Source organism: Gopherus evgoodei, chromosome 6 (genome assembly GCF_007399415.2).
Source record: "Gopherus evgoodei ecotype Sinaloan lineage chromosome 6, rGopEvg1_v1.p, whole genome shotgun sequence".
Classification (NCBI taxonomy): Eukaryota; Metazoa; Chordata; order Testudines; family Testudinidae; genus Gopherus; species Gopherus evgoodei.
The window spans coordinates 56,264,290-56,277,531 of NC_044327.1; the positions used below are offsets into that span (position 1 = coordinate 56,264,290).

General features: G+C 40.1%; 1 protein-coding gene across 1 annotated transcript in view; it reads right to left on the bottom strand.

Annotated features, from left to right (window-relative positions):
* Nucleotides 1-13,242, bottom strand: part of MEGF10 (multiple EGF like domains 10) — a 158,257-nt gene that overhangs the window by 53,830 nt on the left and 91,185 nt on the right. Inside the window, exon 9 of the mRNA XM_030566126.1 lies at nucleotides 5,995-6,207. Coding sequence (XP_030421986.1) covers nucleotides 5,995-6,207 — 213 coding nt within the window. The remainder of the gene's footprint in view (nucleotides 1-5,994; nucleotides 6,208-13,242) is intronic.

Genomic DNA, 13,242 nt, shown 5'->3' on the forward strand with positions numbered 1-13,242 from the left:
ATAATACCAAATCACTTTCCTAGGGAGAAGTCAGAGGCACTGTCAAACTCAGTGACCTTTTAGAATGTGTCTAATCTACACTGTACATACCTGGTGATAGACCAGCTGTCTCTACCTGAAACAGCAGTTCCATTGAATGGCCAGTCAGACAGCTGTTGCCTCATAACAAATGGACATCATCAGCTGTGCTAAGATATATGTGCTGGAAAAGTGGACACAATGGAATACTCTGTGGCACTCTGGCAGACAAAGCACTTGCTTAATTCTCACCAAAGGAAAGCTTTGATATCCAAATCAAATATATTTACAATAGGAAGACTGTTTAAAGATAGTCTTCCGGCACTGATTGAAGTAAAGTCCCCTGAAGTGTGCTGGAAAAAATGTGTCTAAGTCCAGACACATTAAATGACCCATGACATCAAGGAAGTTTTACATGCCTTTAGACTTCCTTCATTTGCTGACGTGTGTGTGTGTGTGTGTGTGTGTGTGTGTGTGTGTGTGTGTGTGTGTGTGTGTGTGTGTGTGTGTGTACACACATGAATAAAACTGATAGTTTTTTTTTCCTATTTGAAGGTATGAAAAGTATTTTTGGGTGTTGCAGAATTAATAATCATCATCTTTAAAATAGTCATGAGTGAAAATAGGGAATGTGGCATTAAACGTATACATCTCTTTTTAACAAGGCATGACTAGTTTGTGTAAAACTGCTGTCAATGAGAGGAAAATCTAGCCCCTGATATTTTCAACTGAGTAGTGACTGAGAACTTTAGAGTGGTCTATTTAGTGCAGGGGTTCACCAATTGGGGGTAGGGACCCCTCAGGGGGTCGTGAGGTTATTACATGGGAGGTTGCAAGCCGTCAATCTCCACCCCAAACCCTGCTTTGCCTCCAGTATTTATAATGGTGTTAAATATATAAAAAATGTTCTTAATTTATAAGCGGGGGGGGTCACACTCAGAGGGTTGCTACGTGAAAGGGGTCACCAGTAAAAAAAGTTTGAGAGCCACTGATCTAGTGTGTATGGAAACAGATCAAGCCACACCAACAGGCTATGTGGTGTTCGCTGAGAACAGTCTGTATATTAAAATATTAGAACATCAGCAGGTAATTGGGGCTGGAATGGAAATATTCTCAAATGAAATATATATTAACATCAGGAAACACATGATGTAGAAAGAGAAGCAGAAATGTGGTTCCCCGAGAAATAAGTTCCCTATATCTAATTGCTTTTCTGTATGCCTCCAGAGGCATTTTGGATCTAATCCCCATATTTCTTATCAGTACAGGAGGTATTCAATGATATGGAATGCATTCTCAACCTGCCTAACAATAGGCAGCATAGCATGAAGAAATAAGATAAATATATAAAAAATGAAAATTAGTGGTGCAGTGATTTCAGGAAATAAATCCTTTGAGCTGCCTTTGGTTTTTAAAAAAAAAAAAGAGAGTAGCATATGAGGCAGACAGAGGCATAGATATTCTGTGCTCCCCAGTGAGTATTAGTAAGGCATACTCGCACATATATTGATTGACACCAAAATTAGTATTCTGTAATTTGTAATTAGATGTAGGAAGCTGGAGCACTTTTGAAGCTTTTTGATGGCTCTCCTGCAGTTAGCTTAATTGGCAATAAGATTTGTGTGCTAAGATAGAGAGGTAGAATAGATGTTGAGAGATGCTGCAAGTATTTCTGCCTTTTTTCCTGTTCAATTTTGTTCACAATTTATGGACCTATATGTACATTTCCTATATAAGCACTAAGATCAATTTCAGTATATTTGGTAATAATATAATTAAAGTTATTTAAGTCTGCATTTTTCTGGCATACTTAATGCCACATATTTGTTTCAATTTATAAAATAGTCTGATGAAAAAGCTATGTATATCATAGAATCAAAGGACTAGAAGGGACCTCGAGAGGTTACTTAGTCCGGTCCCCTGCACTCATGGCAGAACTAAGTATTATCTAGACCATCCTTGACAGGTGTTTATCTAACCTGCTCTTAAAAATCTCCAATGACGGAGATTCCACAACTTCCCTAGGCAATTTATATGTACAATTCCACCATAAAAACCCCATCTAGAAATACAAAATGACCTAATGTCAACATTAAAACACTATCAGCATACATAAACTTAATCCATCCCTCATCATCTCATCCACTCTTGCCTCAGAAAAAGCATGAGAAAATAGATATGCTCTGTGTTAAACCTGGGGTCATGAATAAGTCCTGAGTCAAGGCCCCACTATTAAGAATGACGTTGGCATGCCAAATTGAGTGTTCCAGCTGATCTCAACTGCCAGGATGGAACAATGATGAAACAGAAAGCCCTGACAAGCTTATCAGATAAAAAATAATACAACTTGAACTGTATTCAGAAATTAACTGGAAATCAGCGCACTCTCTGGAGAATAGTAGTTTTCTCCGTGTAAGAATTACTACTAGGTAAGTGAGGAGCTGCATTCTGTATCTTCTAAAGTTTTCACATGCTCATCAGATGCCACCCAAGCAGAGGGACTGCAGCAATCCAACCTCAAAGTGACACAGCATAGATCCATTTCCAAAAGAACTGGCCAAAGGCAGTTCTGTCTTGCCAAAGGCAGATGGAAAGTCACTATTTGCTGACTCCTGCCATTTGAACCTCCAGAAGCAACTGAAGATCTAACAAGACCCACAGTTTGTGAACCTGAATAGCAAGGGCAGGCAAACCCCATAATTAAAATGGCTGGATATTACTTTCACCAATTCTCAAGGTTGTTCCCGTAACCTTTCTGTCTTATCTAAGTACAGCCTCAGCCAGCTAGCTCTCATTCATGGAAAACTGATCTATAACATCATTTGGTCTAAGAGCAGACAGACGTACTGCACATCATCTGCATATGGTTGGCACTGCAGCCCAAACTACTTCACATACATATTGATGAGAGGGAGTAGAATAAAACATTCCATGAGAGAGCCCTTGGAGCAGATGGGCAGTCACCAAGTACTACTCTTGGAGCCATCTAGGACAGAAGAGAACAAAGTAACTCAAATACAATTCCATCCCCGCCAGCGTCTGTAGGCATGTCAACAATACCATGTGGTCAGTATCATTCAAGGCAGTTGATGTATCTAAAAGAATCAGCATGGACGCTTGATTTTTGCTCTAACCCCTGGGCAATAGAGTCAGTCAGTTTTTCTCTCCTGTTGAAACTGTTCCACTTGGTATAGTTAAATATTCACTGGGCCAGAGCATGGGTGGCTGGTGACCCAGCTTTTGGGAGAGGCTAGCCCCCAGCCTCTCCCATTCTGGCCCACGCCCTACCCCTCTCCCTCCACTCCCACACAGGAGCCCAGAGCACCCTCACCATGGCCAACAGTCCCAGTGCCAGGCAACCACCCCAAACACCAGGGAGCATGGTCCAATAGCCAGGTGGGTAGCAAGGCCCCAGCACCAGCCACCTCAGGCCAGGACAAAGCACAGGAAACTGCAAGAGGGAGTCTGGGGGCAGAGCCACACCAGGCTGTTTGGAGAGGCACAGCCTCCTCCAGCCTATACCTGTAGCCCATTGGCCAAAGAGAGAGACTGATTCTGTAGCATGATTGTTAGGGCACTTATAAGGGAGATCAAGGAGGGACCTAAACCTGGGTCTCCCATATCCCAGCTCAGTGCCTTAACCACTGGACTATTAGCTATACTGGGATGTGTTAATAATTCTCTCTTTCTCCAAAATTCCCTCCTGGACCTCAGAGACCTTCCCTCTGTACATTTCCATGAAAAGCTTCCATTTTGACAAAAAATGTTTAATGGAAAAGTCCCAATCAGCACTACATAGACATTCCCTGATGTGTTGATGTGAGAGTAAGTTCTTTTCCACCAGGCTGGCCTTTAGTCACAGAAGATAGCCAGAAACAACTGTATCATCAAAAGTGGAAGAGAAGTATCTTCAGTGGGGCCTATGTTTTCCCCATTATTATTCATAAGTTATCTGATTGCTACTAGCTGGTGGTCTTAATCACCCCCCAGCACAAAGGAAGAAGAAAAATATAAAAATATCTTGTGAAGCCTGTGAATTTTTGCTTCCCTCCCCTCACTTTTCTTTACTCAACTGTAACATGCAGTTACAGACACACGTGTTCCCACACCCACAACAGTGCTAAGTTCCATTTGATTTGTCATACAGAGAGGAAATTTTCAAAAAAAGATCAGCCATATGCTGCTGTTGACATTTGAACATTTGTGATTTGATTTGACCACAAGCTGTCTTCCAGAGGTATAAATGAAGGAACAGCTGTGTTGAACACAAATCAGAAGTAATCCTTGAAATATCAGAAATGCTATACAATGCAATACTTTCCTGTCAAACTAAACTTCTACAGTAGTCTTCAGTTAAAATTGCAGAAAACTGGCTAACCATAATTCATACACATAGTGCAATGAGGGCCAAATACTGATGTTCTGAGTGCCAGACAAGGTGCAGGGAAATAGGGAGGGATTATAGTTTTTCTTACTCCTAAATTCTCTCCCCAATCCATAATTTACTGGATTTCACATCCTGTCCAAACAGTATTGTTTCAAATCACATTTCAAGTAGATGAGGTAAACAGAAGTACAAGTACACCAACATACAAATATGTAAGTGAAATATGGGAGAAATGCAGCCCTCTCTTACATGGCGCGTCAACAGAAGTTATGTTGAACAATTTAAGCAATCCAAGAACTTATTTCTCACAATGCCCTCTAACAGGATCACACAAACAGAGATATTCAAAAGGAGATTTTTTCATTTATGTCCCAGTGCATTTTAATGACACTTCTAAATTCTGAATAAAGGCTTTATTTTTATGTATAAAAAATGTGCATCTCAGATACAAAACACAACATTGTTCTGTGTTAGAGTACATCATTTCCACAAATAGTTTTAACACAGCAATCCGTGACAGCAAAACATTTGGCATATGTACACAAAAGTTATCTGACATATTGTGTATTATTAATGGAATTAGGCGTGAATGAATGCAAAATTATTGGAGTCTTTCATATAACCAGGTGTGCTTTATAAGAAGATAAGCCTTGTCATGAGAATTATATTTTGATTGTATGTTATCTTGTCTTATCTCCCATCCCTCCCCTAGTATCCCAGAGGGATTATCTCAGAATTTCTGGTTTATAGATTTTTATTACAACATGTTAAGGCTTTGTGGGTCCCGTAGATACACACACAATGCAAAAATATTTGGCTCATGATTGCCTGAAAAGAGTCACATGATGAGTTAGTAAGTTTCTATTGTTTAGCTTCTCTGAGTCAATACTACAGAGGTAAGGAGAAATATAAATCAATTAGATTGCTTATACAAATAATTTTTTTCAATTTCTTGGCATCAAACTTCACTTTTTGTCGAATGTTAGATTAAATGAAAAAAAGTTACAGTTCTGAAATTTATAGTCATAATGGTGAGAATTCCAGACATATCTCATTAGAACAATCAGCATGCTTCCTCCCCATAATATATATATGGGGCCTGATTCTCCTCTCATATCAGTTTTATGTGTACGGGATGGTGTATTTCCATTTATTTGATTGGAGATACTCTTAATTAATAGTACCCCAGTGCAAGTGAAAGGAGAAGCAGGTCTATTGACCTCACATGGTAAAAAATGTAAAGATTTATTTTTATATGCGGTAAATATAGACAAAGGCAAAAACCAGGTCAATACTTATCTTGTGTCAATGAATCTTGATATTCATTTTATAATCTGATTATCGATTGCTATTTAAAGACATCAAATAAAGCTGTAAGCGAAAAAAAACAAAACTGCAGTTCTTGCCCTGCTTGTTATCGTGTTTCTTGCTATGATTATAAAAACATTAAATAGTCTCTCTGCCTAAGCTTTGTGGCTCTTAGCTGATTCACTTTTCCTGGAAACCTAAGGAACTTATTTCCTTATAATTTACATTCTTGGTTAAATGTTCCATCTGGAGAAAATCTGCTAAAAGATATAACAACATACCTGCGAGTGTTCTGCAAGTGACATGGGCATTTTTTGTCACACTTGAGACCATAGACTCCCTCAGAACAAAGCCTTGTTTCACAGTGTTCTCCCGTATATCCTGGATCACAGAGACAAGCACCACTAATATGATAGCATTTCCCTCCATTCATGCACTGACAGGTCTTTGCACATTGCACTCCATAAGTCCCCACTGGACATTCATCCTGGCATCTGTGAAAGTCAGAAAAAATTAGGTTTACTTGCCTTAAATTTAAAACATTTTGGAGAATCAATGTAAAAATGTATCTTAGTTTCTGAAGAGTTTTCTCTTCATAGAACTCTTAAAATCATTATAGGTGGAGCTAGTAATTTTGCTTCTACTTAAGGTTGCCTAATACTTTGCACTATAAGCTCCTATTTTCAGCTGCTTATAACTTTACCAAGTTTTAAGTTTTATATGTTTGTTATCTGCCTCAGATTAAATGTGTTTTGGAAAGTTTCAGCAAAACCATTTCATTTGTTTCTAAGTACAAAAGTTAGGGAAAATAGTTTTTCCACTGTTAAATATGTCTCACACACACACACACCCACACCCCTCCATTAATGGCTAGTTCACACAGTAGGACAACTTACTGACACTAATAGTTCCTTCTTTAGCTCAAGTAGTCATTTGTGCTATGATCTAAAACTCCTGACTTCGTACCCAGCTGATAACCATGAGGGCTGCAGACCGGGAATGTAAATATAGTTCCACATGGCTTTTCAGTTTGTTTTTTAAAAAATCCTAGAAATGACATTCAAAAACGTATGTTAGAAAAAGATTGAATGGGATTCTGTGCTCAAACAGGCACAGCATAGAACTGGTAGCCTGAGAAAGGGAGGATATGATAGCTTTAAGCTACCTTTGTCTGTCCACGGATCCTGGGCTACTCCAGTGGCTAGCGAGACCCCCAGCAGGCCTGTCTAAATTACAACAGGCTTCCTGGGTTTCCCTAAGGACTGCTGCACTGCCTGGTATTTCTGCACTCCGCCCCCCTCCCCCCCTCCACATTACACCAAGACTTGTGAAGGGGTCCTTGGAAGGCAGCCACACAGCTGTCTTCCACAGTGCTTGCATCAGGGGAAATCCACACCCAGCTGAATATGGGTCTTTGGGGCCCCTCTATGTCACTCTGGCCCTTTTGTGCAGAATAAAGAGGCCAGAGCAAGGATCTCACCCATTATGGTTGCAATGTCAAACACTCAAAAGTTAAGAAATGTAAATGGCAAAGCAAGGATCAATTCATCCCCAGTGTGAGTTTGCATTATGATACTGACTTTAGTTACACAGTAACACAGTATTTGTTCTATAGGAACCCTGCCTCATTCAGTGCACAATGAAGAAACAGTAACTTGCAAGAAGATAAAGCCTGGTCTCTCGTGTTTAATGCTTCTGTACTGGGATTTTAGAGATCTGAATTCCCTCCTTTGCTCTGTCCCAGGTTTCCTGTGTGATGATGGGCAAGACTATCTTAATGTACAAATGTGTCAAACTAAAGTTTCACAAGCATTTCCTAATTTTTGAGCACTTGACTTTCCTACCTACTTTTAATATAGTTTTTTGTATTAAATATGAATAATAAACACATTTGCCATCCTTAGCAATTTGGAATTACCAGAAGTGATTGTGAATATGATTCAATATTGTCAAAGTATGGGAGTACGGCTCTGTCTTTAGAAGTAGGCTTTACATCCTAACTCTAAATAAGCCTTAAGACTTATTGCTCCTAAAGCATGGCGAACTTTTTAGTAAATAGATAGTATTTCTCCTTGGGTTTTAGCTGTGGAAACTGTTGCCAGTCAGTCACCAGAAATCCTAATTCTACTCTGCTGCAAGCAATTGCAAGCAATTGCAAAAAGAATTAATCATTTCTCTCAAGAAGGAACTTATACTAACTAAGATCTCAAGTTGAGTTTCTTCCTGAATGGTTTAGCTAGATACTGAGGAGAGAGATGTAGTTTCCTGGATCATGGTATGCAAAATTTGGAGAGACAGAAAAATTCCTCTAGGGATTCAAGTAAGTCATGTAAATGGGAAGTCAGTGTAACAGGCATTTTTCATGCTGCCAAGTCACTAACAAATACAGTGCTAGGGATCTGGGTCAGTGTTTCATTTTAAAGAAATTGTCAGCCTAGCAAAGGAAAAAGATAAAAAATTCAGTTGTATTAAAAATAAACATTCAAGAGAAAAAGCCCAACAAGGTCTGTAAATCTGTGCAAAAGGATGTTTAATAATAGATTAGTATAAATGCAAAGAGATTGGTGGAGACTGTACTTTCTATTTAAATCAACAATTGAGCTGTAAAAACCCATCTGTACAGAGTTGTCCTGCTTCTATAGGACTTGTCAACCAAACACCTGCTATCTACTTTTTAAAATGGGTTTACACTGGATGTGTTACATGTTTTTTTATTATTTTGAAGATTGTGAGGGAACGGAGCCATCTCAGTTTGTGAGTTGAAATGATCCATTATGCAAATATGAGGACAGAAAAAGATTTAGTCACACTTTCACAGCATTCATTGTGACCCTCTCTAGGTTCCCCCACTCCTGTTGTGTTTCATTTAATATGAAGCAATTTGCTCTTTAAAAACAAAACAGGGCAGATTTCTAAAGTCTCTCTTATGAATTCTGTAGCCACTGGGATTTGTGAAGTGCAATTGGACAGTATTTAACAACTTATTTCCACAAGAACACAAAGGGGCTGAACTTGTGGGGTGATTTCAGTGAGAATTCAGCACCCCTTGCAGGATCAGGCCCTGAAAGATGAAGAAGGCTTGCATAAAGGTGGTTATTTTTCCTGTGACTGCTGATATAAGAATAAAGCAAAAAGTCTATGCCCAACAGTGTTTGCTCTTTAGAACATAAGCTGGTTGTAAGGAGATAATTGAAGGTTAGGGGAAAAAAATCTGAATTAAGACCATCTGCTACAGATGTTTTCCACACAACACTAGTGCTCTACCAACATATGATAAAATATATACGGAGACCACTAACAGTTCCCTGTAATTCAGTCACATTAACTTTTCTAGGTTTCTGTTACATACAACACTGAACCCACATTAAAACCCGGGGAAATTACTCATCACCAGTAATTCTGTTTGTCAGACTCCCTCATCTCCTCCCTTCCTGCAGATGATTCCAGACAATCACAATTATGCCAGGAAGCAAGCGAGTAGGCAAAGAATATTGACAGGTTGGAATAGCATGGAGCTGGCTATATATATCCGTTGCCTTTCATTATTCTTTGCCTTCTGGCTTCCAGGTATACAGCACCTAATGCTGACTGCTCGGAATCTTCCATAAGATGAAATACAAGGTGAGTGAATAAAACCCTACCTTTCAAGGATTCTAGCAGCACAAAATATGGCACTTGGTATGATTTCAATTCAGTCTGAAATAGAAAGCTACAAGTATTGTGCGAGAGAGTAGCCCCCACCTCCAGTGTCCTCCAGTGTCAGGCCATGGCATCATATACTCCCAAAATTGGAGGCTAGGTTTGAAATTGCAATGCATCCTCTCCTGGGTCATTTTTACAGCCTGAGGGCTGGAATAGCAACAGTACCGCCTTTACAACCCACATGTAGAGGTTTCCAGTCACTAGATCCACATAGCCTCAGACTTCTCTTCTGGCCTCCCCAAAACTATGTCCTATGCCTTTCCCAGTTTGGACCAAGAGAGAGCCCCCTGTGCACAGTAGCTTTGAATCTGGACATTCTCTGCTTTAAACACAATGCCTCTTGGAACTGCACCAGGAATAATTTCAATCTTCACAACTGTGCCTTAAACTCAGCACTGACCCCAAAGAAAAGCATTTGTAAATACCAAAACTCCTTCCAATTCCAATTCAGAAAGAGCAGTTTGGGCCAATCATTTTTTATGTCATTAAGACAAACCTAACTTTCCATCTGAGAGAAAATAATTAAATTGGTTTTTAATTAACCCTAATTTTAAAAGTATCCCTGAATGGACTTCTGAAATGAAATCAAAATTAGGATTAATCCCAACAGGGAAACTACATAAGGGACCAAAGGGGTTTGTGCTAAAACACAGAAACCACTCTAACATGCAAACCTTTTTCATGCCTCCAGCCATAGACAAGGATTATTAGTTATTCATTTTTTAGTGGTGCCTAGATAGGACCCATTGTGCTAAGGGACTGTACAGATTTATAGTAGGAGGCAGACCCTATCCTGAAGAGATTACAGTCTAAACAGATAAGACAAATGGAGAGAAAGAAAACTGTGGTACAGAGAACATCCACAGATTCAATGGTAGTTGGGAGTGGGCTCAGAAACAACCCACTTGGCTACTCCTTTTCACACATACATGTCAGAGGAGCCTTGAATTCCACAGAAGACAGCAAAAAATAATAAGAATTTTTAAATTTTGCGTCATTTATGTAGCACCACCATAAAGACACAAAGTCAATTTCTGATCAAGGGATTTATTTTCTAAAGCCTCCATCAGACTTTCTTTCATGTAGCTTTTGAGGAAAAATTAACAGCTTTTTCCAAGAGTAAAAATCTGTTGAATTTTTTACACATTTTATAAAAAGACATTAGTTATTTTGAAGATGATTCTGTACATCATGCTATCTAGCGCAAATACTGAAAAGCCAGTTTCCTGTTTGATCGTTCTAAAACATATAACCCATTTTCCTGATGTACTTTTTAATAGACATTTCATTTGGGGGTTTTCAGAGAGAATATATGATCTCAGCTTGATGTTTTCAGTTTGTGCTTCTCTCTGTTTTATGACTGAACTGTTAAAAATCCGAATGACACCACCACCTTATTAAAAGCCCTAAAGATTTTATGATGCATTTCACAGCAGACTGACCTTCCTACTGAACAGAGCCAGGATGTGGAGTGTTTCACAGCTTTACATGCCAGAGAAAATCAGAGAATATTTATTGATACAGGCCCTATACAAATTACAAGATGTATTGACTGGCCCACACAAATGTACACAGGGAAACAGAAAGACAGATAGATAAATAGGGCCAAATCCTGAAATCCTTATTCAGGCCACACTGACACTCAAATCATGAGATGTGTTATGCACCTATGGGAGTTCCAGGTGCACAGCACCTTCCAGGATTTGGCTAAATGAGAGATTTAGCTTGAGAATTCGAAGATTTGGCCTAGAGCTAATACTGTTTTTCTGCCTATTGAAGAAGGAACCAATTCTCTTCCCCAATACATGAAAAAATAGTCTCCTTAGAGATATCACACTATCTTTGTATGATTGGCAGACTCTGCTTACAAATGGGGCACTTCAGAGCAGAAGAGAGGTTCTTAACAGAGGTAAGTGGGGGAAACATGTTCAGTTCCTGCCCACCTTGTGCCTAGCTTAAGCCAGCACTGTTAATCCCTCCATATCATAAGCATGGATGGTGGGATTTTCAAAAATGCTTACTGCTGACCTAATCCTTCTGTTGACATTAATAAAAGAGTCATTAGGCCAATGCGGGGAGAAAATCCCACCTACATGTTTACTCACTGGGGTTGTGCAAAAAAACTTAAAGGAGGAATTTTGCAAAATGGTGATCAAGAAATCCAACAAAACTAGACCAAATTTCACACTGCAATTTTTAAAAAATATTTGTTTAAGAAAGAACCTCTTCCATCCTCTACTGAAGACTGGTATCAATGAATACCCAGTGGGCTGTGTTCAGAAATGACGGCTAAGGTGGCATAAACTGGACTCCCTTGAATTTAATTAGATCTCATTACACTCATTTAGATTCTGTTAGACATACTAACACACATTTGCTGGTGTATAAGTGAGCGTGAGGGAGTCTAAGTTAGTGCAACTACCACACCGAAGAATCAGAAGAAGGTGCCTGAAGTTATAAATTGATATAGGGAGTAGTTTAACACCAGTTCACACCATTTTGTTAGCTGCTAATAGAGCAGACACTCAGGAGCGGCGCCAGGGTTTTTGCCCGCCCTAGGCGAGGGTCCTTCTGCGCTCCCAGTCATTGACAGCAATTCTGCGGTGGGGGGGGTCCTTCCGCGCTCCTGGTCTTCGGGACACTTCAGCGGCGGGTCCCGGAGCGAGTGAAGGACCCGCCGCAGAATTGCCGCCGAAGACCCAGAGCGTGGAAGGACCCCCCACCGCCGAATTGCCGGGCCGCCAAATCCTAGCGCCCTAGGCAACCGCCTAGGTCGCCTAAATGGAAGCGCCGGCCCTGCAGACACTGCACACACACTCCCTTAGGGGTGGGCACAGCAAGTACTTCCCTCCATGGCTGGTCAACTGGTGTGGAGAAGCCAATGAGACCATGGCCTTCTGACCCATCCACACCACAGTGAGTGAAGTAGCACCCTAGCAGAGAATTGTCCCAGCATGTTGGTACGCACAGGGACTACAGCTATGCCTGGACCCCATGCAGGAAGGCAAAAGATGAAAGGCTCTTTGTACCTCAAACTTCTGCGAGGGATAGACACAGTGTGGCTTGATTGTTTCTGATTTGTAAGGTCAAATTACAGCAAGACTTGAATCTCAACTGAGAAAAATAGAAGCCACAACTATCTTTAGAAACATATGTGTGCAGGATGGAGATTCTCGCGTATATTGTCCTGTCTCTCATGAAAGTGGTTTGTGCTTTCATTCTGATTCGTCTGTGTCTGTTTAAATGCATGTAACACAATCTCCAGTGTTTCCTTACAGAGGCAAACATTTAATTTTGGCAACACTAATAACTCTGGATTGGCTGTTTTTCTTCTTTGGGGTTGTTTATGTTTTTTTTATGGTTGGTTGGGTTATCCCCACATCCTGTGGATGCCTGCACTGGAATTGCATGTGGAATGTGGTGATGGTACCTATCATTGTTGGCAGAGATCCTACGGACTAACCCCAGTGATTAAGTTACTGTGGACTTCAGCAACTGGGTTGTGTACTGTTTAAAAGGTACGCAGGAAGGCGCTTCTTTCAGCACTTTCTACCCCTCTATAAGGAAAAAATATTATTATGTTCACTTTTGCTATGAAACACATTTGATGGACATTTAAACTGCAGCTAGGCAATGAAAAAGATTAATTTCTTCTTTTGAATGAAAATGCTTTGAAAAGAAGACAGCTAGTAGCCCAGTTCAGAGACCAAATGGATCAGCACTTCTTCAGCCACCTCATCTTATAGCCACCATTGATCCATCTCACCCCATTATTGGTTCTCAGATGATCTCATTCTGCAGACCCCTCAGCAAGGGGCCTGTACATT